Below are 25,437 nucleotides of genomic sequence, written 5' to 3'. Positions count from 1 at the left end.
TCAAAGGGTAAAAACAGAAAAATGCTCCCATCCCCTGAAATATAGGGGGCTTCGAGGATCATCAATATTTTAGAAAAACATTGAGGGACCGGGCCAAAGAAAGATGATTCTGGAAGAAAGATCCACATTCCTTATTTAGCTGTAATGTAGGCCATGCTAGTACCTAGCTTAGGAGAGTTTACACTGAATTAAAATGATTTCCGTTCATTTCTATTTGTTTTCATCGTCTTTTCCTGGATTTGTTTTAACCTTCGGGTACGCCACAGCTGCCCTTAACCGGGCCAGGGAACTAGCTGCACTCTGCTCTCGTCTCTTTGGGTTTGCGTGTTCTTGAGCGTGTCTCTGCAGAGTTGGACCTCTGAGGTACCCATGCACCATCATTTACTTTGAGAGGCTGTTTCTGCAGAACTCCAGCTGTGCTTGTGTTCGAGTCCCTGAGAGTCAGGAGGGAGTTGCTGTTTGCGGTTTTTCACAAATGAAGCTGGCCTCCGGCTCAAGGACAAGCCTGAAGAACTATGAGGGAGAGGGAGGGAGCGAATGAGGGAGAGGGTGTAAGAGGTAGGAGGGGGGCAGAGTGAGATAGAGAGCATGATGAAAGAGGCTAGATAGAGGATGACAAAATGAGAGAGAGACAGATAGAGAGAGGCAGACAGAGAAAGAAGCGAGGGGAGGGAACCTCTTCCTAATCTACATTTAAACCTGAAGGACAAAATCGGACCAACATCCACCTGCATGTCCAGCAGGAGCAGCAGAGAGAGATGGGAGGGCAGAGGACAGGAAGAGCAGACATGGGGAGGCAGGGCAAAGAGGCAGGCAGGCAGGTTAGGGAGGCAGGGTAAGTAAGCAGCAAGGCAGAGCAAGGAGGCAGGGTACAGAGGCAGAGCAGGGAGGCAGGATATGGAGGCAGCAAGACAGGGCAGGGAGGCAGGAGAGGAAGGCAGCAAAGCAGGGCATGGAGGCAGTGAGCAGAGAGGTAATTCCGGGCTGCATTGTGTTGTGTTGTGTTAGAGACGGAGGAAGAAGGGTAGCGCTTCTCTGATTGAGCCGAGTTGGCAGGCCGGGGAGCCTCCCTTGGTCTGCTGTCAGCAGAGACTGCACGGCGGCCAATCACTGACACAACAAAGCCACCCGAGTGCCACTCCCCAGCAGGGGGCGCTGTGGCCTCCTGCCCGCACCACACAGTGCCCCCAGAGGACGATTTACATTTTTGACGGCCTTCTGTTCCCCGGGTGACGGGATAACAACCACACCGAGGTACCAGGGAGATGCTTGTGACCCGTGGGCCTGTCTGCTAATCCAAGGATACTTAATTGAAGTAAAACAGGAAGAGTACTACGGAACTCGCTGTTGTGCCGAATTATACCGTGTCTTTTTTTCAGACGCTTGGCGTGTGACTTACTGAGGACAGTTGTTTGGAGTAATAACACTCATTTGCACCCTCACGCGTTTGCTTGACACAGATATAACAAAAACCTGGATTGTGCTAACCTAAGTGGCATGTAATACCGTTGACTATTGTCCCAGGCCAGAGGAGATACTATCACACGGTTGACTCTTACATGGACAGGCGAAGGAACAGAGAGCGAATCTGCTTTTGTCAAGTTAACGCACACAATAAAATCCTATGAGAGAGAACATACTGTGGTCTTGGAACTAGCAGCTCTGAATTCTCCTCTCAGTCTACAGGACAATCTGACAAGAAGCCTTCAAAAGACAGACCTATAAAGTATTTATGTCTGAGCCTGGGGTCTAGTAAGTTCAGACAGCCACTGAAGAATTCATTAAAGGAGGTGAAAGAACTGTTAAATGTACAAAATTTAAACTGAGGGGCCAAAAGAGAAACAGGCTTTGCCCAGGAACATCAGGGAAGGCAAATCAAACTGTCTTTAGTGATGACACTACAAAATGGAAAAACAACTAGATAAAAACACAGAAAGAAACAGATGGATTTCATCATTCACTGACAGTGTCTGGCCTATATTCGGAAGCCACAGCAAAAGTTTGTAGTAGACATATTGAGAGTTCATAATAGTCATAATACAACAATAAATGGTTGAATCTGAAGTTCTAAGGTGAACTACAAAACTATGCCGATAACTAACTGTATTCAGCATGGACGTGTATGGGTGCGCTTGGTGCAGTTACCTGTCTCCAGGATGCGTTTGTGCAGCAGACCTGGGTGGAGGAAGGCCTCGTCCTTACAGGAGCGGATCTGAGTGCCCACCAGCTCGGAGTTGGTTGCCAGAATACGAGCGCTCTCCTCGTTCAGGTTCACCCCGGCCATGGACGCCACGTCATTGATGTCATCATCGTCCCTTAGAGAGAGACACACAACCAGGAGCTCACTCTACCATGCTTTGACTTCAGCACTAAATCACACATCGAGGCCAAGTGGACCTAATCCAATAGCTTTTTGTACGTCATGGGTTTATCATAACTGTCCATTTAAGTATGAAAACTCAGTGCAACTTATAAGTAGCCAATTTCATTTCTCCTTCAACTGTGCTTCTGATAACACAAGTCTCTTGGATGTTACAATACAATATCCCTGAAGTGCCATGGAAGAAAACTCATTTTCATTTTGGTGTACATGCACTAGCCCTGTTTGTTCATGGTGATTCAATGAAGGCAATACATTGGTAAAGAAGCAGTCTATTTGAATAGGGCTCATTCCGGAGCCCATTTGAGTCAGCGTGTGGTTGCCGCGGTAGGGAGATTTACTGTGTTTGTATGCAGGCTAGCTGGCTAAGGATGCTCAAGAGGATTGTAGCTGCAATGATGAATCTGGCAATATACTAATATCAACAATCATTGTTTACAGAAGCTGCAATGTGTTATAGGCCAGTAGAGATCTCAGCCATTCCTCACAACCAAGTCTGACTTCTCACCAGCTACAGTGCTTATATATCTTCCATTTTCTTTCATATGGATACAGCCTGAAGGGATTTTGTGAAGCGGAGAGAGTTTGTTACATAGAATCAGTAAGGAAGTCTTGATGTTGCACTCTCTGTAAAGAGGTCTGGGTCTGCAGAATTCCTGTGTTGGCTGCATCTCTGCATAAATCCACCTTACATTTTTTCATATGACTAGCCCTACCCAAATGTTAAGTTGACAGCGATGGACAACAAACAGTCCCTGAAATCATTCTCTTTCATTAAAACTCTATGAGTGCTAACGTGCTAAGCTAACGGGGGTGGCCCCCGCCGTGCGAGCAGCCCCTCCCCAGCTGGCAGAGCCCTGAGCGGGCAGAGTGGGAACGCTGAGCCTCTGAGTGGCGCTGACAGAGGGCACAGAGAACCACAGGACGCACACAGGGCGCCCGCTCCACCGCCCGCACGCCTCCACAGTCGTTTGCGTTCGCTTCGCCGCCGCTGGTTCCAACAGGGGTTACATGTTTGAGGCCAGCTCTTGAGGCACCCCGGGCACCACACACACACACACACACACACACCGTTGCCCCCCCCCCCCCCCCCCCCCCCACTGTGGTGTTCCTGTTCTTGGGTAAGGCCAGCGAGGCCCTATATGAGTCCTGACACCACGGCGGGAGGTTGACAAAGGGGATTAGAGCTTCCCCTACACCGACCACCTCCTCACCAGCCCAGAGTCTAATTACATCGCCCTGCAGAATCTCCCCAACAACACACAACCATGGATACCCCTCCTCCTGCACACCCCCACCATCCCTATCATCCCATTCTGTAGGATATGTCCCCCTGTTCTAGCCTATGGAAGGTTTCATAACTATCACCTTAACTATAGTTTATATAAGTTTAGTTTGCAACAAGTACACATACAAGCACATTGGAAATCATGCATGGCTCAGTCAGGCTCCTCTCAACAGTTTCCTAGTAGCCTAACCTAAGTACAAAGTAGATGGATGTAAATCTTAATTTCTAAATAAATAAATCCTAATCCAATGTGACCATTTAGTGAAGGTTTGATATAGATATACCTCAAACAAAAAAAGATATGCTATTTATGGTATAACAGCGTAATTATAATCAACATGGATAATGTACATGGACAAGCTAAAGTGATTTGAACTGAAAGGCGGCTCTGTTCTTGAAGGACATGATATGGTCTGGGGTGTGTAGCCAGTGCTAAAATCAAACGGACACACTAACGACAGGACTGACATTTAAAGAGTGGAACAAGATATGAAATGCCGAATAACTCGATGTGTAGAATATACCTCCGTCCCCGTTAATAAAGGAGAGATGTAATTAGCTGGCGCCGTGGAGGAATAGAAGCTTCTCAATGATTGGTTTGATTTTGCTCAGGGACATTCTACCCCAGGCCATGTGAATACATATGCATGTACTTTCCATATAAAACTGGGATTCCAGCAAGGGCACGCCATAGGTGGTGAGTGGATTGCTCGGCCACAGTGTGTGTGTGTGTGTGTGTGTGTGTATATGAATGGATGGTGGGTATCATCCAGGCAGGGACCTGGCTCTCATTCCTCCCCCCAGAGAGTCCCCCTGTGCCCACGGAGGGGTGTCTGAGTAAGCCCTGTGTGTGGAGCTACCACCCTCCATGCAGTCCTACTGCACACAGAGAGTGAGAGAAAAAGAGAGAGAGAGAGAGAGAGAGAGAGAGAGAGAGAGAGAGAGAGAGAGAGAGAGAGAGAGAGAGAGAGAGAGAGAGAGAGAGAGAGAGAGAGAGAGAGGACCTCCTGGGACTCTCCTCCCAATAGGCTGAGGTGGATTCAGAGGGCTGCTGACAAAGTTGTGTTTAAGGCCAGCGTGGAGTCCAGGCACAGTCTTGGTGTGTGTGTGTGTGTGTGAGTCCAGTCTAGTCTGGATTTAGGGGGTGGGTGGGTATGACCCAGACGTGGCATTGAGGGGAAGGATTTGAGGGGATGAGGGTGAGCTCAGTGCTGGCAGAGAACTGTGGGACGCGGCAGTGATTAAAGCGGATGTGGAGTGTTTACAGAGAGGGGGGGGGGGATGCAGAGACAGCTGCTTTCACTCAGCACTGTAAACTACACACACAACACACACATACACACACAACACACACACAACACACACACATGGCTGTGGCCAATCTGGGAACCCTACAAGCCCTCCAGTGTGTGTACTGTGCTGTGTGCAGCTGGACCAGTGGGCTGGCAGGCTGGCTGAGATGTTACCACCCAGATCACACACACACACACTGCCACCCTGGAGACTCAGTGCTGACCAGCAGAATAACCACATACTGGAAGGCTAAGCTGGAAGATGCAGCGAAATAGTTGGCTGGTTGTGCTTGTGACCAAGAACATGAAACGATAATAACCAAGCTACTGACAATGAATCACGTTGTGAATATTTTAATTAAACACACCATTGTATTTTTGTTTTTTCCCTGATTGAATTGCAATTCAATTCAAGGGAATAACTATTCAATTACAATTGCAATTGCAATTGTCTTGTAACTAAGGTACATATGATCAAATAAAAAGAGTCAGTAGCATCAGTATTTTCAGAGTAGGGAAGGAGGCCTGTCAGCCAATAGCTGGTCCATTGTGCTCCCACGCTGAGAGCTGCTGGAGGGGCTCAGAGGTGCTTTGGGGGAGGGGGCGGGGGGAGGGGGCGAGTGGGAGGGGAGGGGGGGCTTGACTACCATCACCACATCCCCACCCTTCTCTGCACCACAGGGCTCCGTTCCAACATGTACAGGAGCCCTCGGGTGAGAACCAGGGGAGTAAACACAAAACAGCACAAGTCCACCCTCCAACTAGGGAGAGGAGGGCGTGAGTGTTCCCCCCCCCCCCCCCCTGTTCACCAGAAGGTTTAATATAGGCTGGTTCAACCCTATTTGATTTGACTAGAAAACATGCAATAAAGGTGTGTTTTTGGTAAATTGGGGCAGACACACAAACACACACACACACATACAAACACACACACAAAAGCACCAGAGGGAAAAGGTCGTCAGTAACAAGCAGGCCTGACAGCTTAATTACCAAGGCCACTAAAGATTTATTGGTTTATCAATCAGGGCCCGAGGCCTCTACTTTCCCCCCAGGAGTCCGGCCCATAGCCCATTGGCCCATGTGACCTAGACTCCACTCAGCCCGCTGGCCTGGTCACACAGGGGCCATCTTCTCCAACCCCCATCCCTGACACACGCACACACAGACAAGCACACAGACATAGGACTGCACACTTGCACACAGGGAAACAGACCTAAACTCGCAAAAGGAACCCACAAATACACGCACAGGCCTGTACACATTTACATACCATATGGACAGACAGTAATCCACACACAACAACACAGACACACATGAATGCTTGTCACACAGCCAGACATACACGTACTGCAGCTGCACTGCTAATGCTGTTGTCTACAAACAGCAGCACTGGCCAAGATGCAGCAAGCTACCTGGGGCAGTAGAGGGAGCCGTGGTGTGGTCTAAACCTTTACTGGTTCATTAACTGTCCATCTGAGCCTTTAATGTATGAACAGCTATTGATACAACAAAAGGCCCGTTCAACATTCAGGTTTATTGTGGTTTACATCTTACAGAATAGTGTGTAAGTTAATGACCCTGAATGGTCTACTGACTGAGAGAGTGTGTTTGTGTGTGTGTTTGTGTGTGTAGGCTGCTAAAGGGAAGATCAGGGGGGGTTGGGGGGGGGGGAAGCACCTGCTAGCCAGACAGCCATCGAGCGAGCCAGTCAATCAGCCTGCCACACAGCCAGTCAGCCAGCAAAACAGCCAGGCAGAGTGCCAACCAGCCAGAGAAGGAGAAACTCCTGGCCTTAGCTGAGAGTGTAGCCTGTAGTCATCTAGATCATATTAGTGAAATGCTGCCCTCATGTGCTGGCTGTCCAGAACAGTCTCACTCCTTGTTCTCTCTCTCTCTCTCTCTCTCTCTCTCTCTCTCTCTCTCTCTCTCTCTCTCTCTCTCTCTCTCTCTCTCTCTCTCTCTCTCGCTCTCTCTCTCGCTCTCTCGTTCTCTCCCAGTGCGTGGTCGGTCCTGTACCTGAAAGTACCGCCTCCAGGATCGTTGAGCTTGTTTTTCTGATTCCCCAACCCCTGAACGGCAAAGCCCCCGGGACTCCTGCCCGCCTGTATCGTGGCTCCCTTCCCCATCAAGCCTGGGAAAGAAGGAGGAGGAGGGGGGGGGGGGGGGGGGGTGGTAAAGACAACAACAAGAGGTAATATTATCATCATCTGTCCCTTTGGATCAACATCAACTACCCTCTTGTCTGTGGGACTACCTTTAACCAAGCCTATCTCACAAGGGAGAGGGAGATGGAGGCGAAGCTAATGCTAAGACTCTCCTCAGGTTTGGATAGGGAAACATCATTCTGTCAATATCACTGCGCCTCACCGACTCACGCTTCCTTACATGGCCACGCCGCATCCTGCTCCGAGACACGTTTCCGGAGAGGCACAAGGACTGCCAGAGTGAATTTAAACTTGATTTTAACAGGCATGTTCCTAGCCAAGAGGCAAAAAGTATTTTTAGAACTTTTCCCCGCGTTCCAATTTATGGGCATAAAACAACCTACAGATCTTTGACTGTGGGCAATATGGGAGAGGGGCAGATCGAATTTGTATGCAACTCTGATCACACAAGCACGCGTGCACACACACACACAAAACCAAAAAAACACCCACTTGACTGTAAACCAATTCTACAAAGACCAAAACAGTAGTGTGGTGTCCAGGTGGTATGGGTCAGCATGAGGAGGTAGTGTTTGAGAGTGTGCTAAGTGACCGGAGCAGGACAGAAACCACTTGTTATCTCCTATATGCTCACACCTTTCACACACACACATTGGATGACAGGGGCATTCCCTGACATGCTCGTCTGAGGTGTACATGATGGATGACTGAATAGATAGACACCGACGCCTTCTTAGCTCATCTGAACGCCGTCACAGCCCACCTCGTGTCTGTGTGATCACCAAGGGCATCTGGACTTGGCTGCCAGCAGTGCCCGCTCGCTTGACACCCTGAAGAAAATGAGAGAGAGAAATAATAATAAATGAGCCAAGGTAAAAGATAAAATATATTCATCTATGATATGGACAGCTTCTGATTCGTTTTTAAGTACAAGTTAATGTGAGTTTACTGTTACGTGAACTGGCATACAAGTATACACAGAACAGTGCCTTTAATGACTTTAGTGTTGTACGCTATGTGTGTGAGTAGGTTATTCTGGCCATGAGACAAAGACAGTGGGAAGAGAACAACATTAAAAAAAGTAGCGCCAGAGAGAAAATGTGTGTGTGTGTGCGTGTGCACATGGGGTGGGGGCTGTGCACTAATAGAGACACTTCCTTCCTAGCGTGCAGCCTATAGCAGAGCCTCAGGCCCAGCCATCCATTCCCACCAGTTTGCTTTCCACTGCATATTTTTTAGCCTTGTTTCCCATTCCCTGACACATGCTATATTACTGTTCAAGGCCCTGAAAGAGATACACGGCCATTTCCCACACAGAGACACTCCAGGGGCTTTGGAGAAGAGCAAAAAATATATTCAGCAAGAGTTGCACCTCTGGCCAAGCTGCGACACAGTTGGAGAAAAGCACAGGTAAAGTTGTGAAAGCTGAGACAGTTTGGCTTGTTTGGGAGTCTGCAGTAAAGAAGACAGAGCTTCCTGTACTACAGTTTGGCATCCGGGTTCAGCCTCGGACTGTTGCTGTACCAGAGGCTACAGTTTACAAATGTTTTAATGTGTGACCTATGGCAGAGATGACACAGCATCGATCCAGCCAGTGCTGTATCAGAGAGGGTGGATAGGTCAGAGAGGGGTGGAGGTAAGTCTTAGGAACACAGAGAGTGTGGGTGGGAGAAAGAGACGGAGCGAGAGAGACAGAGAAAGAGTAAAGGAAGGGTGGGCGGGTTCTGCGCTGAGCTTTGATGCCTCGGTGCAGCCTCATTGACCCAGAGTTGACCTAGTTCCCTCTCTTCACCCACTACTGGCAGCAGCATCTCACAGAGCTGCACCCTGACTACACCTGCCAGTGTGTCCCCGGCGACCGGAGGGAGAAGTAGAGACAGAAAGACAGAGAATCGACACAGTCAGAGGGAGACTAAGAGAGAGCACAACACACAGGGATCCCACACATGGGGGGGGGATCCCACCATTACAGTGGGACAAGAGAAACACCCACTCATCTATCTACCTTACCTACCTAACCCTAAACAGTTGGCTGTTTACCTGACTGGACAAACTACTGACTGGACAAATTATTTTAAATGATGTCCTAAAACTGAATAATAAATGTGTTAATATACGTGTAATAATAAATAAACAATATTATATTTCTCATAACTAAATGTTCATTGTAGTTCTCATAACTGTATCGATGCTACGAAATTAAACAAACTGTCAGTAAAACCTTGATATCCTGTTCACTGTAGCTGAGTGAAAAAGGATGAAAACAGCCTTTGCGGTTTAAAAACAACAGTGTTTTCCCTCAGCTCAACCCACTTGTCCTGTGACTCATATGAGGGGGTGTCATGCTTGCTCCAGGAGCCTGGCTCACAGCTAACATGACTCCTGGCCATGCTAACACAGAGGCTATCTCTAATGCATAAATCCTGGCCACACAAACACGGAATCTAACACTGCCGACGTGATGCCCGCTGTGCCAGGCTACAGCTACCCACCAGGGCAGCTGTGTGTCCGACGGGTAGCGCCCCGGCCCCGGTAGCGGCTATGCTGTTGGGCTGGCGCACACGGACAGCTGGCCCAGCAACGATGGCTGGCATGGAAGCTGTGGGCGGGGGTTTCTGCTGCTGGGGAGGCTGGGTCAGGGAATGCTGACTGCTGAGCAGAGACAACCGCAGGGCTGGGAGACTCTTCTGTTGACCACACAGCAGAGGAACACAGGAAGGTTTTTTTATGCACAGGCAACATGTTTTCTCCTAGATATACAATACGGCATTCATGAGGATTATAACATTTTTATTTTCAAACTGTTGTGTTTGTATGCCATCTACCAAAAAATGTATGTTCACTCAGATAATGCCAAAAGCTAAAAAGAATGATGAAAGCTTAAACTATGAGTTGTAACTGACATATATGAATGACATAATGAATCATTTAATAATCTGATATTCTTAGTAACGTGTACTCTAAGCTTAGTGGCAGTCAGGCCTGCAATATTGATGCAGGTCTGTCTGCGTCCAAACTATTCCAGGCAGGGGTTTGTTATGACAAGTGTGACCTAACATTGCATGACAACATCACTGTGTTTGTGGCTGACTGGCAAGCTGGGTGGCATGATGTGACGCTCACCAAACTGGTGTGGGGGGGGCCTGCTGGCTACGGGCACGGGGTGCTGGAAGGGGGGGGGGGGGGGCAGAGCACTGTCACACTCAGGCTGGAGTGAGGCGTCCTGTACGTCACAAGGTGCCTGCCTTTGTCTGTCTGTATATCTGTCTGTCTGTCTCTCTATATGTCTTCCTGTATATCTGTCTGTCTGTCTCTCTATCTGTCTTCCTGTATGTCTGTCTGTCTGTCGGTATGCCTATCAGGGGTGTCGGTTTCCGTGCTGTACCCACCTTCAGGAAGGGCACCAGGTAAGGCTGGGGGGATGACTTGAGCTCCAGCTGTAGCCGGTTGGTGAACTCCTCTGGTTCGATCTTAGCATCCTGATGATGTATGAGGGGATGACAGAGGATGAATAAACACAGTCCAGTCAAGGTCACCGAGGTTAACTGGAGCAGGCTGTGGGAACAGGGAGAGGAAATCACCTCCTCACAGGCATTTTTGACACTGGTATAAAAAATTAATATCCCACTGGATTCTATTAATTATTAAGACCATGTCAAGCGGACCTGCTTAGAGTTTTGTGCTGACATCTAGAGGGGAAATGAATACATGACATAAAAAAATGATTTACAATGACTCTCATACTACTTTAATACTCTCTAAAGACACAAAAATGAGTTTTCCCTGTATTCCAGTTTGTGAGACTGTGATATTATGGGAGACTGAGGCTCACCAGTAGGTCCTGCACGAGGGCCTTCACATTACGTGAAGTGTCAGGAGAAGGAGAGTTGTGAGACGCCAGTTTGATGAGCGTGGCCAGGAAGTTCTTACATTTCTTCACGTTTTCCTGCATCTCCTAGAAAGGTAGACAAACCTTTTACCTCACATTCAAAACATATAACTATAAATCCACTGTATCCAATCCCATTTTATTTACTGCATATCTTCTGTATACTAACTACTTTACATCAGATATAAAATCATCAAACCACTGGTGAAAATGGCATGAAATACAACTCTGAGGCCTGCACTTGCATACTTCATGCGCTGTGAAATCATCTTGGCTGCCAAATAAGATATGGCACCTGTCCTTAGTGCGAGCCAATGGTATCAGTCAGTGTACTCTAGCCTGGAGATGAGCAGTAGTTCTTATGAAGGAGAGATTGATAGAGTGGAAGAGAGAGAGGGACAGAAAGTGAAAGAAGGAAAAGGTGAGAGGGAAAAAGAGAGATAGGAATTGTGTGCGTGTGTGTGAGCATGTTCAGATTTGTGTGTGTATATGCCTGTGTTTGTTTGCCTGCTAGCATATTACTGTGTGTGAGAGGTTTGCATGTACCCAGCTGTGTGAAGCTGTGGATGGTGGTGTTTTGTGTCTGCTCATGTGTGTGTCTGAGTCTTTGTCCCGTGCCCAGCTGTGTGAGGCCGGGGAGGGTGGTGACACAGCCAGCCTGCTGGCAGCTGTGACAGCGCTGGGGCCAGGGGAAGCCACAGGGAGGGGGGGACATGGCGTAGCCCAAGCCCCACCTCAACCACGGAGCACAGACCTGGGAGACGGCAGCGGCTCCGGGGCCCGTCGGAGCGTTGGTGGTCTGCGGGGGCAGGGCTGGCTGCGAGGCGGCCTGGGCCTGGGGGGGCAGGACTGCAGGGGCCTGCTGAGGAGCCGTCACCGCCACGGCTGGCGCCACGGGGCCCTTCTGGAAAAGCAAGGAGCAGACAGAGAGATAAACAGGACGTGACGTCTCCCTTCCAGCAAGGCCACAGAGAACAGGAGGGAGGCGGCATGGTGTTCCTGTCACATCGGGTGTCCTGACTTCAGTGGACATCGCTTAACAGAGATGAAGTGTGTGTGTTTGTGTGTGGGGGGGGGGGGGGGGGGGGGCAGAGCAGCTCTTCCCAATAATAGCATCACCTGACTGAGAAAAGTTTTTAAATGATTTTGGAATGGTCCAGTACATACACATGCTAGGATTCACACCTTGGACTGACCCCTGACCTTTCCCAAAACTCTCTGTTGAACAGGCCACCCACTAGGACACTAAAAGACTACAAATGTAATCTTTTCATACACTATTTCAAGCAGAATACTTTTTTACTGGTCAGGTAAGATAACCGAAAGCTGCCTAACAGAGGGACCTACGGTGTTTGCTCACAAGGTGGGCCAATAGTGATCAAAGGATGGTAGACTAGCTTATAGAGTGAAGCTGATCAGTGAGTGTTTACCTAATATTATCATGTGCTACCATCTAAAGTCTCTCCTTACAGCAATTATCCATGGTAAAGGAAGGGGTTTGGTGTGAGGGAGAGGGCTGGGTATGGTAACTACCATGGCACCATGCTGGTGCCCCTCGGCTCAGAGGGCACATTGCCCATTCTGCCAGCCTGGACATTGGTCCAGGGTGCTGGCTCTCGCCTCACATTCACACAGATACAGACACACCCACACACACACACACAGAGCCCCAACCAGGGGAGGAGGAGGGATTAAGAGGGCCCCTTCTTGATGTCTCTCCTTTGCCAAAAGTTTTGTGGGCTCAAAGAATGTGCACTGAGGGGCCCAGGAGGGTAGGTAGGGGAGGGAAGAGACGGGGGGGGGGGGGGGGGGGGGGGGAGCCTGAGGGTGCTTTGCACCGCCAGCAACACCCTCACCAGCCTTCCCTGTCGCTCAAGCAGGAAAGCTAAAGCACTGTTAGCTTTTTAAAACAATCAGGCAGTTGGATGATGAATGATTTAACGCTCATGGAAGGAAGCTTGGGAAGCCTTCCGTTCTCCCTCGCGGTCACAGGAGAGTGACAGCCCGGCACCGAGCAGCACTGGGAATACACCCCAGTTTGCTTTCATATCCCGGCTCTGCTTTTCCTGTGTTGATGGCAATGGAGCGTCTCAGTGATCTGATAAGAGTGTCAGAGTCGGATTCTTCACAACTCTCACTGTACCACTGTTCCTCTCTGGCTAAAGGGTAGCACAAAGACACAGTGATCACAGGGTTAGATTTGATTCTAATTATAGCAAAAAACATTTCATGTATCTTAGGTCAGCTAGATATTAGATGGAGACTCAACCATGCCTCTGTTCATGGATACCATGGGAAAATGAAATAACAGCATATAGGTGGCAAATACTTGTTTGCAAATTGCCCTGTTTTAATGGATAACCTTCAGCAAATCAATTGTGGGTTGTATTCTGAACATTGTGAAGGAAATGGTGCCACCTACTGATATTTCCTTGTAATTGACTACACAGGTGCTTTTTCCATGCTAGTGACTGACTAGTAGTTGTTAAAGATAGTGGTACAGACTTGGGTTACTCACAGAGATCCATTACATGAACATATTTGAAAGTAATTGGATCTGATTTGTCAAAGCGTCGGAACTTAATCTAATGTATGGGTTAAGTCCATACAAGTATTTGACAGTGACTAACCCTAACCCTTTAAAAATGGTAATTGACCTTCAGATGACAAACAGTAAGCTAAAATAAAACAATAAGCTACATATTAATTGAGCCAAGGTCCTGGAAAAGCATTAAAGAGCTCATTACACAATAGAGTCGACTGTATTTCATTTAATTTAATTGGTTTTGGAGGATCCTAACCTGTAAGAAACATGATAGATGATTCATCCAATGGAGCTGCCTAGCCACACACAGAGCCATATAAAAAGTAAATATAATATAATCTTTTTCTATGGCTCTGGCCACACCATGATCATAAACAGAACAATTCTGGGTTTCCTTTGTTTATTAGCTAACAATTACTAATGATTGACTTTTTCAGGAGATTATCCGCAAAAACCTATTAAATATTCAACACCTCATTACATTTAAAAAAAGACCCAGTAGAGTAATTTAGAGGAGCGGGATATCAAATATTTTTGGATATATAGATTAAATATTTAGAAAGATGTATTCAATACAATTGAGTTACAGCATGAATCAATTCCTGTGTGATTAGCCCTTTTTATTTATTTTTTATAAATTGGTATATAATACAAACCTCTGTATGTATAATACAAGCATCATAAGATTACTCAGCAAGACCAGTCCAGTCGACCAGATCAGTCCACACTGTACCCACAGTCCAGTCGAAGTCTTTAAAAACCTCAAAAGCATGGTATTTTGTTGACAAGTGATCGATATAGTTGAACACAATGAACTACACTGACATCTGCAGAATAAATCCTAGTATATACTCTTCTTTCTCTTCCCAGGATATGTGAAGTTATGAGAAAAGACAGCTAGGGGGCAGACAACACCAATTTTAGCTCAAGTTGCCATTCAAATACCAGTCCTATTAACACTAACAGCATTATATTCCTATTCACCTACTAAAAAAGTAAAAAGTAACTTATAATATAAACCTGATCCACCACATACCTCTTATCATCATATACCACAACACTTCCACCTTGCTTTTTATTTGTTTGACTATTAAGTGCTCGAATTTCTGAAAGAAAATGGTCAATGACCCAAAAATATTTAGCATCAATTGATCTTAACAAATTAAATTGTTTAATCTTTTGTGTGTTTCCATTTTCCTCTTCCTGTGGAGCGAGGGATGTTACAGGTGGTAGTGCTGGTGTTAATGGTGGAGGTGGATCTTACCTGTGGGGTGGTCACTCTGAAGGTAGTTCCCGCCGTGGGGGTGGCAGGTCGTGGGGAGATGTTGTTTTGGGCCTGGGCCTGTGCCTGGGCCTGGGCTAGGGCCTGCTGGGGAACCATGACCAGCTGGCCCATCTCAGTGCGCACCAACACCATTCCTGCACAATGGAGGAGACACGTAGAACACACAGAACCACAACATTATCTGCTGAACACCATAGAACAACTGGTTTGCCTGGCATTTTATTCATTACTCATTCACACAGAAAAAAAATGTGTGTCAAAACATATGAGAAATAGTCAAAAAGTCATGTTGGTACTATAATACATTGTATCAACATATCACAACTACACCACTGGAGTAACTGACCGCTTAGTAAAATAATAAGCTCATTAAATAATTTTCCTTAGAATCCCAGTAAGCCCACTGAAAGATATCTATATGCCATCTTGATATGAACAGCCTAGATAATTTGTAAGACTGACCAGGCAACATCATCAATAATACATTTCTATGTATCGGGATATAGCTCCCCAACCATTTGACAACACTGGGGTGAATGTTATTTCATATTCAAGAGATTAGCTTGCAAAGTGATGCAAAACATTGTTTGACTGTTATGACCATTACTGTTATCTTTGAGTAAGCTCAAGTCAAACCATAGACTCTGGTCAACTGATGTTTTTTTTATTGCAGAGGAGCTTTAACAGAGTGATAGTTCATGAGGCAGCATGACACATTTCTGTACAAAGGTAATGTAGCAGGGGTATTCTCCTTCCCCAAAGCCAGCAGTGTTGTGTAAGGAACTGTGGTGGCTCTTTCATGTGCCTTCTGCAACTCTTGGCAACAGGTTCGAGACAAGAATACAGAAAGAGAGAAGATTGTGTTTTCAAGGGGGTATTTGTGTATTATCGCTCTCATAACCTTCTCTTGTGCTTGAATTAGTAATAAACTGTTTGTGATAATGGTCTAAAGTAGACAGTTGACAAGTGGGATCAGGTGACTTTCCCCTGGATTTTCTTTGAACAAAAATCGTGCATGCTCATATGTATTCTATAACTTCAATCATACTGTCATAAGCCCCCTTCAGAATTTTTTTTTTTTTTTACATGAAATAAATATAGTAAACTAGTTTGAACACATTTCTTGTCACCCATTTGAGCGAGTCGTCAAGTCTCCCGAAAGCCTTACCCTGTGGGATGGTAAACCCAGGGGGCAGCTGAATGGTCGTCTGCTGCTGAGGAGGCCTGACAATCAGCTGGGGAGCTACAATCCTTTGAGGCGCAGAGAGTCCAGGTCGAAGCTGGGGCTGTGTCGGGGTTGCCACTGCAGGTGCCGCTGAGGGTGTTGTGGGCCTAACCATTCCTGCGGATGTCGTGATAATTTGCCCTGCCACACTTGTTGAAGTTTTTGACATCCCCGTAAGTGTTACAGGAGTAGCAACAGTAGTCTGGCTTGTGGATGGGTTGAAGACAGGAGACGGAGTGGATACAGCATTTATTACAGAATTAACAGCACCAGACTGACTGGACACAACAGTTTTGGACTGCGCAAGAGAATCCTGTTTCGAAGCACCTGTGTCGGTTCCCTCTTTATTGTAATTCGCTTGGAAAGTTGCTGCAGAGCCGATAGGTCCTATCCGTGCGCCTTGCTCGACCAAGGCCGATACGGTCGTGCCATTTCCATTCTGTGCTATGCTAGCTACAATGTGACTAGGGAGTCTATGCAATGCAATAGTAGGAGTCCCTCTATCTAAAGCAATCGCTGTTTGACCTGCTGTGATGCTGGAGTGAGATACAGTGAAAGTCGTTGTATTTACACAAGCTGTAACGGTCCGACATGAGTTATCGCCAGTTGCCCCGCTAGCCACTGCGCTAACACTTTCCGTTCTAGCTGTATTGCTATTCCTCTTTGACGTTACTGCGTTACCGTTCAAAGTCTGTATTCGAGCAGAAGCACTCCTTAGTGAGGCAGTTATGCGTTTTCTTGGTGAATCGGTGTCTGTTGACGTCTCATCGGAGTCCAAAGTAGATCTCCTAGAACTGGCGGTGCTGATGCTGACTAGCGGTGATGGCAAAGTTGCCACACCAGATGCAGGCTGTGTTGTGATGGATGTTCCATGTGATTGCAAACCGCTCGAGCTAGCGTCTACACTGGTGCCTGAGGTGCTGGAAGCCTCGCCAAAGGACGGAACGGAACTTGGTGATGAGGATGTAATTGTTTTTTCGGCGCCGATTTCTTTAGAGTTCGTCTCCTGGTGCATATCAGATTTATGTTGTCCTTGTTGTTGTTGCTGTTCTAGTGTAGTGCCCACTTGGGCAGGTGGCGTTTTTCCTAAGTGGTGGTTTGCATTGCCTGTAGACCCAACGCCTCTTTTCTCCGAATGGGAACCTGCTGGGTTGCTTTGGCCAACAAGCTGTGACTCTAGAGAACCCACCAGATCGCTCACAGCTTTTTCGTCCACCTCTGAAAAGAGCATATCTTCCAGGGGGTCGGAGGCGCCCGCCATGTTTCATCACAGAGCTCTGTCTAGTGATGTACAGTTTGAACGATTCGAATCTTCTCAATGAACCGACTACTGAATTGTTTATATTAAAGATCCAAGAGTTTGAATCACCATTGTCTGATAAAATACGGAGATACAATATGCAGGGCGTAATTACTGTTTACATTTCAAACTTGGCACACAATTACATTAGCAGACATTTAGCACCAGCATTAAGTAGTTGTCTGTATCTCCAAAAATCCATAGCAAATCTGATTAGAAGATTTGAACTGAAAGATTCAATTTCGTTTGTAGATTCAAAGCTCCCATCTCAAATTCCATCGATTTTTTTTTCGTGTGGGTCAAAACGCATGCGTGTTACTAGGCATTGTGGGAATAAATATCAAATCTCTAATCATGGAGAATCAGAGAATGTCTAGTTCATAGATGAGGGGGGGGGGGGGGGAGAGAGAGAGAAAAAAAACGAATAACCCTATTTTTTATATATATTTTTATATATATTTTGAATAGATTTAGTCTATTCTAAATGTTGTGTTTTTCGTTGAATGCTACTGTAGATTGAGATGTATATGTGTAGCAGTTACGAAAAAAGCAATAACGGTACAAAAATGTAATTCCTTGGTCGAGTGGTATTTGGATGAGAAACGAATCCTATCCCAGTTCTGTGGTCAGTGGCGATTCCGTTGAAACAACATCCCATGCAAGATCGCGATACCTTATAGTGTTACTCGTTTTATTTAGGTAAAGGAATACACATCACATGTCTGACCGGGGCGTAGCTTTTGTCATGGAATAACAGCTTGTCACTGGTGCAACAACGGGCGCCCGGGTGAGGGAAACGAATGTCTCTTAAACATACACAGACCTATTACCCACCATTCTTTGCAGCGTGCGTGTGCAAGAAACATGAAAACGGCCATGTCGTGGTAGCGCAGCTTGGTGGAAAGAAAGAACTGGCAAAAATAGATTGACGGAGACAAAGAGAGCATCTTTCTGATATTTTACGCCAAGAAACTTTATCCTGTATAGTCAACATACAAACTAAGCAGCGGGCAAAATGAGTGGAGGGACTCCCTACATAGGCAGTAAAATTAGCCTCGTCTCGAAGGCCGAGATTCGCTATGAAGGAATTTTGTATACCATTGATACAGAAAATTCGACTGTAGCGCTTGCTAAAGGTAGGTGCATGGCCAACAAGGATATAGTCAAAGTCAGTATTTAGCTATAACTGGCGATTTTATTTTAACCCGATGTACGAATACATTCACAGTTCGCATTTTGTCTTGGTATTAATGTTGTAGCTTGACTTGCTAACGTCAGCTAGCTTGCTAACTAGCCTAGCTGTCACGACAATTGGACGCGCGTGCACTTCAAGCATTAGCTTACCGACTTGCTTGCTAGCATACAAATGTTTGTTTAACTATTTTGGCAGTAACTGGGTGTACGAGGCTACTTGTAACATAACTGACTTAATCACTTTTAATTACGTGGCATTGGCCACTTAGAACTATTACTGGCTAGCCAGCTAAGTAGCGCTTTAGCGTGATGCGCACGCACTTCGTAGTATTGTGCTTTGTTTACGTCCTGCATTGTAGCGGCCTTTCATTTTAGTACATGACGTTACTGCCACATCTAAAACTCATTGTGTGTAATTATTAATTTTGCAATTTCCCTGTACAGTCCGTTCTTTTGGCACTGAAGACCGCCCCACTGACAGGCCCATTCCTCCAAGAGATGAAGTCTTCGAGTACATCATCTTCAGGGGGAGTGATATCAAGGACCTTACTGTTTGTGAGCCCCCCAAAGCCACAAATTCTTTGCCACAGGACCCTGCCATTGTTCAAGTAAGACATGCTTTAAACAATACTATTCCTGCTGTGAATGATTGAACTTGAATGTAAACATCAGGTTTGTAATCAAATTAAATTGAATGCATAATTAATGTGGTGGTCAGTTAAATTATCACTGCATGTTGTCCACTTATTTTTCTCCCCAGTCCTCTCTCGGATCTACCAATCCTCCTCCTGCATCATTCCAGCCAGCTGGGTCATATGCTCCGTTTAGCAGGGCACCTCTTCCCCCCTACAGCCAGCAGTTCAGCTGCACCCCTTTGGTGCCCCAGCCTTTTGGAGCAGTTGTTGGAGGTAGATGAGCCATTCCTTCCCTAAAGACCTTCCCCTTTGCTTGCTGTTGGTGCTTTCACCATCACTCAAGGTTTTTTTTTGTGGTCCCTCAGGGCGATCAAGCCCTCAGCGTGAACCTCTGAGGAAGAGCCCTACCCTGGAGCAGGCTGTGCAGACTGCCCCTTCAGTTGTCTCAGCACCACCTGTTCCAGTGGGACAAAGGATCCCAGCAGCAGCATCAGGACCCAGGCCCTCTACCACTGCAGGAAGCCAGAGACCCCCTGACTTGCTGGAGCAGAGGCGGGGTGAGGAATGAGGATGGCCAGCCTGGTCCTACACATTCTACATTTTACTTTACTACATAAGCTATGGTTTATATGTAGAAAGATACACTTTTACTTCTTACCTTTTGTTTTTTCTGATCTATAGGCCCTGAGGTCCAAAAACTGTCCAGACCAGATGTTGAGCAAGGGGGTGCCGATAACCGTGAAGTCAATAGACGTCAAGGTGGTGGGTTTCAGGGTAAATGGCTTGTTTGTTGACTTGTTCATTGTCATATACCATATAGGTGTCTTGCATCAGTGTCTTTTGTCCACATTTGAATTCTAGCTGATTATTTTGCCAGCATGTTACGCAAACATTGCTTTACTATGGCGTTAAGTATCCTCTTCTGCCTGTGCCCACCCCCAGCTGGCCCCCAGCCTCCCCGGCGTGGGCGTGGAGGAGGTCACCGTGGCAGGGGACGCTTCACTGTCCGCAGGGACGGGCCCATGAAGTTTGAGGAAGACTTTGACTTTGAGAGTGCCAATGCTCAGTTTAACAAGGAGGAGATTGACAAGGAGTTCCAGAGCAAACTCAAACTGAAAGGTACGAGGGCTGGTATTTCATCTGACTGCATCCAACTGTTACTACTAAATCTCCAAGTCCTCATTTGACAGGACCGTCGTGCCTTTCTGATTATTAATATTACCAGAACAATAGGATTTTAACCATGGCCAGAACATTGCCATTATATTTTTGACAGCACTTGTATTAACCTAGTTTGTAAGAGACTATTCTAAAGCTAGATGTTATGTCGGCAAACACAGATGACAAACCAGAAAAGGCAGATAAGGCTCTCAACGGAGAGGAGAAGGTGGACTCTGGAGTGGAAACCCAAAACAGTGAAGGCAATGTTGAGGAGGAAGAGGCACCAGCATCCAGCTGTTACTATGACAAGTCCAAGTCCTTCTTTGACAACATCTCTTGTGACGATACAAGGTTTGATTTCATCCTGTTGTAGTTAGTGGTCATTGAGGTACCACCCGTGTTGCACAAGTGGCAGAGGTGGTATAGCTCATGTTGCTGGATGTTTTTGAATATAATTCTTCTCAATGCCCTCAACTTGATTTTGCAAACACAGCAGCCGGTTAACTTGATGGAAAGCATATTTTTGTTAATGGCTGTTAGTTTTGTAGTAACTGTTTTTAATTTGCTTTCATAGGAAAGCAGCTGAAAGAGCCGCTGGCTTCAATAGGTAAGTCTGAACATGGACTGTTGACGTAATTGTTTGTGTCCCTATAATCTCTATTGGCTCTGTGGGATTTTGTGTTTAATGTCCTTGTTTGTAATAGGGAGCGACGGCAGACTTGGGCAGAAGAGAGGAGGATGAACTCTGAGACATTTGGGATCCCACTGAGGCACAACAGAGGCCGGGGAGGGTTCCGTGGCCGAGGGGGTATGGGCTTCCGTGGTGGGCGTGGGCGTTCGGCGAGCCGGGGCTCCTTTGGTCCCCCCCGTGGAGCCCCTCCTGGCTTCAGAGGTGGCTTTAGAGGGGGCAGAGGTGGCCAGCAGTTCTCTGACTTTGAATACAGGGTAAATCATTCGGGTTCATCTGTTTTACACCATCACACAGTGCACTGTGTAATATGAATGTTACAATTGGGGTGTTGTGCTTTCGTCTAAACTTGTTTTGGTTTCTTCCAGAAGGATAACAAAGTGGCTGCGTAGTACTTCATAGGCAAGATCGGATCCAAAAAGAATTGTAGCCCTTCAAGGTCCAGTTATTTGTTTTTGTCTCAACTTCTGACAACAAGAATGAAGATGTACTCTGTAAATTTGTCACCAGCACTGGGGTTGACCGACTTCAACGGGTGTGAATGCAGCTTCTTTACCCAGTTCCTTTTTTAAATCAAAGGAATGTTTTTTTGGAGAAAATGTTAAGCTTTGTTTGACATACAGTAATCAGAGGGACAAGTACACATGTAAATACCTTACTTCCGTGGAATTATTCAGTATTTTTGCATCTATTCGAGTTCCTTTCTTACTGAAATTGTATTTGAAATTGTTCTGTTATGTGTAAAGATGTATGCAGAAGCCCGCTGATACTGTGATGAGTACTTCGATCACTTAAAAATAGCTTTATTTTTGGGATTTATCCTGTAAGGTATCTTGGGAGCACTAAAATCCTTTGCATTTCCTGTTTGGTTACAGTTTTTAAATATACTCTTACTACACATCTTGGTAGCCAGTTATCCAGTATTTCAAACATCCAGCTGTACTTTTGCCAAGTTTTTTAGTCGGAGGAAAATTCTTGTTTCAGTGTTTTGGGGTATATCAAGTTGATTGTGGCTTGCATGGGCTTACTTGGCTTTTGTTTTAGAGATTCTGCCTCAAAAAGTTATTCATTCAGATACACTTGTAATGTGACATTATATACATGGAAAGAAACGGAAGGACATCCTGAATAAAACTTAAGAATAAGATGGGTTTTCACTAATATGGATGGTTTGCCAACATTTCCTAAATGGACTGATTATCGAATGTATTTCTAGCAAAATTTTCTTTGTACCCCAAATAGTGGTTTTAACTCATTTCTTGTTTTTAGACGGGGCATTTGGTAATCTAGTTATCGAGAAGACTGCTTTTCTTCTATTGCCGATATCATCGATTACATTTCTACCATTGCTAATGGAGGTTAAGCAATGACTGCAGTTACTTTTATCCAGTGATGGGGCTGACAATTCACAATTTTCTTTTTTTGTTAAACGTAGACGTAGTGCCTGCAGGGTCTGTATTATGTCATGTAGGTGTCATAGAACTTTTAGGCAGTGGTGACTACTCTACACCAATTATGGCTTGCTTTGGAGTGCCCTGCGTCACCATGATTTCCTGTCTGTCATCTTTTCCACAGATATGTATTTGACATGGAAGTATAATTTAAGTCCGTTTGACATACCAATACATTAAAAAAGGAAGAGCCTGTTAAGAATTGTTAACTTAATCCCCCCCCCCCCAGTGATGGTAAAATTGGATCATTGGTTTGATTATTCTTAGTAGTTATACCAGTGCAAACAAAGCGTTTTGGGAACTTGTGTTTGAAACACAGTTTTTGTCTGGCTTTGGCCTAGACTTCTATGGAATAATGGTTTTGGTTTGTAAGACTTGGGGGAATCAGGCCAGTGCCTTTTTCATGTAAGAAAGCACAAAGGGTGCAAGGGGTGGGTGTAGCTCAATGGTATCTGACTGCAGATCTAGAGGTCAGGGGTTCAATTCCCCATCTGAATGTCGCTTTGGATAAGTGTCTGTGCTAAATGAATACATAACATGACAAGAGTTAAGCTTATGAATAATTTGGGAAACCTCTGAACTTTTTTCTACCCTAGTTATAAACGCCAGCATTTCTAATTGATAGTGTTTGTGTCACGCGGTAGATGTATTCCCTGCCTTGTCCTTGTGGTTCTATTGCAGTCGATTGTTCAGCATTTTGACATATTTTCTATTTAATTTCTCTTCTGGTGTTAATCAGACTTAGCAGTAGTTTAGTAAATTAAGAGATCAGAATTGCGAACAATGTATTTGATCAGGATTTTCTGTTCCCCCCCAAAGAAAAATAGTATGTTTGGGGCTTACTAGAATGATGAGTTATGTCTCCTCCAATAATAACTTTTTCAGTTGACACATGTAAGATGTACTATTTGATAGCACTACAAGATGAATCTCATTGATCTTAATGTGGGAGCAGATATTAAACGCATCATGCTGTTAGAAATGTGCTGTTTGACTGGAAATTGTACAGATTCTCAAAGCTCAGAACACTGCATGACAGCCACTTAATCATTACCATGTCTTATCCATGAAAAGTAGGTATTAAGTTTGGGCTGTTGCAATAACGCAGTGCTGTTTTCATGTTTGTTACCTCTCTCAACCTCTGAACTTGTAAACAAAATATTGTTTCTTAACAACTCAGCATGGTGTACTTTCAGTGGGCTGCCCTCAGCAAACTGGGTTTTTACAGACTATTAAAATAAACAGTTGTTCAATATAAATGGCTCCTGTGTTTTTTGTGTGTGTTAATTTGCTCAGGATGTATATATGTATAAATTAAGATTCAGAACCATATAGGATTAAAAATTGACTGGTAGGAAACTGCAGCGGGTGAAACAATTCCAATGCACTTGTACAATTTTTTACAAAGAGAATTAAATGAAGCAGTGATGCCAGGACGTCTAAACATGAGTGCTTTGGAGCACCATAACGCATTAATCAAGAGGATTGTTTCAAGTGTATTGTCTTAAGTAGTTTACCTAGTTACAAAGTGTGATTTTAATACAGTGATCAACAGTGCCTAAAACTCCTGTATTTAGGGCTCGTAGTCCCTCTGCCTGTTAGACGACCTGCATTCATTTTGGACGACATGAACGCGGCATGTTTCGGCCTGTATTCATTCTACATGCTCTAGGTGGCGATGCTTCTGAAAAATAGAAGTAAAGTAGGAGGAGTTGCATATAGTAGGTCTATTGATTTTCAATGTTTTGCTCTTTCGGATGAGAACGCTTGTCATAAGAACTAGCTACATAAAATACCAGTTATTTTGCCGTCTCCATGCGCGCAGCTTGTTTTGCCATGCGCATTCAGACGGTACTGCACTGTGTCTAGCATGAGCTAGCTAGTAGCCTAATAGCTAACATTAGCGAAGATTAATTACGGTTTGCGTTGTCTTTAAGCACAAGTATTTATTATTTTGTCAAAATGTCTGTAGTCTTCGTACCAAAAAGACTAAGAGGGAAAGCGAAAATCAACCAGGAAACAATACAAAGAGTAAGTAAAACTCGGAAGCTGAACTCGATACTAGCTAACGTTAGCTAAACCTTTCCTGCCAGCAGTGGGAGTAGCAAGAATAAAATGCAATTTACTGAACCTTGGTATTGTTTATTTATTTTTTACAATGTACAGTTATTGGACGAAAATGACCAGCTGGTGCGGTGTATAACAGAATACATGCAAAAAGGAAGAGCTATGGAATGTGTACAGTAAGTCACAACTAGGCTGCTAGCTAAAAACGCACCCACTCTGGAACCTGTTCATGTAGAACTATTTATAACATAATTCGGCACGGCATGATCAATCCTTATATATTCTATGATTTCTGTTCATCCAGGTATCAACAAATATTGCATCGTAACATCGTTTATTTGGGAACAATTGCAGATGCCAGTCCGGATTTGGTTTCAAACTCAAACGTACGTTGCCTTACTAGTAACTACCCTCACCATTGAATACTACTGCATTGAGCAACTCACTTATTCGAATGTATTCCACATTTTATTTCCAGACATCCGGCAAAAACGTAGAACCATCAGAATGTAACTCCCTGAATGGACAGCACGGGACAGTTGACATCAAAGACTTAATTCCTTGATGATGCATGATTGACACCGTCAACAATCTCCCACACCCTACTATTTTCTACCTGTGCCATTTCATTGTTCACGTACAATTATTTTCAGGTCACCATGCAAAAACGTTATTCACCATTGTGAATCCCATTGTTAGTAACTGGTATAATAAACGTTACTTGTATTCAAACCGTATATTTGTTTAACCGCAATATATGCTACATTGAGTGAAAAAGTGTGATTCTGGTACTATTGTAAGACTGGCTATGTTATCATCTGCCAGGCAGTTTCAGCTTTCCCCACACCAAACTAAGACAAGAACAACTTCTC

General features: G+C 45.3%; 3 protein-coding genes across 5 annotated transcripts in view; 2 read left to right on the top strand and 1 right to left on the bottom strand.

Moving 5' to 3' along the window:
* Positions 1–17,424, bottom strand: part of LOC134028079 (transcription initiation factor TFIID subunit 4-like) — a 51,606-nt gene extending 34,182 nt beyond the window's left edge. Inside the window, exons 1-9 of one of the 3 annotated variants that reach the window (XM_062471413.1) lie at positions 16,013–17,424; positions 14,824–14,978; positions 11,769–11,918; positions 10,958–11,080; positions 10,515–10,604; positions 9,618–9,812; positions 7,889–7,955; positions 6,977–7,091; positions 2,146–2,315 (exon numbers count right to left, since the gene is read on the bottom strand). In XM_062471413.1, coding sequence (XP_062327397.1) covers positions 2,146–2,315; positions 6,977–7,091; positions 7,889–7,955; positions 9,618–9,812; positions 10,515–10,604; positions 10,958–11,080; positions 11,769–11,918; positions 14,824–14,978; positions 16,013–17,330 — 2,383 coding nt within the window. In that variant the 5' untranslated portion in view covers positions 17,331–17,424. The remainder of the gene's footprint in view (positions 1–2,145; positions 2,316–6,976; positions 7,092–7,888; positions 7,956–9,617; positions 9,813–10,514; positions 10,605–10,957; positions 11,081–11,768; positions 11,919–14,823; positions 14,979–16,012) is intronic. The other 2 variants (XM_062471411.1, XM_062471410.1) reach the window with 2 other exon arrangements.
* A 733-nt stretch (positions 17,425–18,157) lies between these two features.
* Positions 18,158–22,194, top strand: lsm14ab (LSM14A mRNA processing body assembly factor b). Its single transcript, XM_062471414.1, has 10 exons — positions 18,158–18,505; positions 19,008–19,171; positions 19,324–19,471; positions 19,564–19,755; positions 19,880–19,972; positions 20,141–20,317; positions 20,539–20,710; positions 20,934–20,966; positions 21,064–21,304; positions 21,416–22,194. The coding sequence occupies exons 1-10, from the start codon at positions 18,385–18,387 to the stop codon at positions 21,437–21,439; spliced, it is 1,365 nt and encodes a 454-aa protein (XP_062327398.1). The 5' UTR covers positions 18,158–18,384; the 3' UTR covers positions 21,440–22,194.
* A 1,964-nt stretch (positions 22,195–24,158) lies between these two features.
* On the top strand, positions 24,159–25,302 carry ss18l2 (ss18, like 2). Its single transcript, XM_062472019.1, has 4 exons — positions 24,159–24,529; positions 24,665–24,741; positions 24,870–24,951; positions 25,044–25,302. The coding sequence occupies exons 1-4, from the start codon at positions 24,461–24,463 to the stop codon at positions 25,128–25,130; spliced, it is 315 nt and encodes a 104-aa protein (XP_062328003.1). The 5' UTR covers positions 24,159–24,460; the 3' UTR covers positions 25,131–25,302.
* The last annotated feature ends 135 nt before the right edge of the window (positions 25,303–25,437 follow it).

This window comes from Osmerus eperlanus, chromosome 10 (genome assembly GCF_963692335.1).
Source record: "Osmerus eperlanus chromosome 10, fOsmEpe2.1, whole genome shotgun sequence".
Lineage (NCBI taxonomy): Eukaryota > Metazoa > Chordata > Actinopteri > Osmeriformes > Osmeridae > Osmerus > Osmerus eperlanus.
The sequence above is the reverse complement of the archived record's forward strand: the minus strand, read 5'-3'. Positions and strand labels throughout refer to the sequence as shown.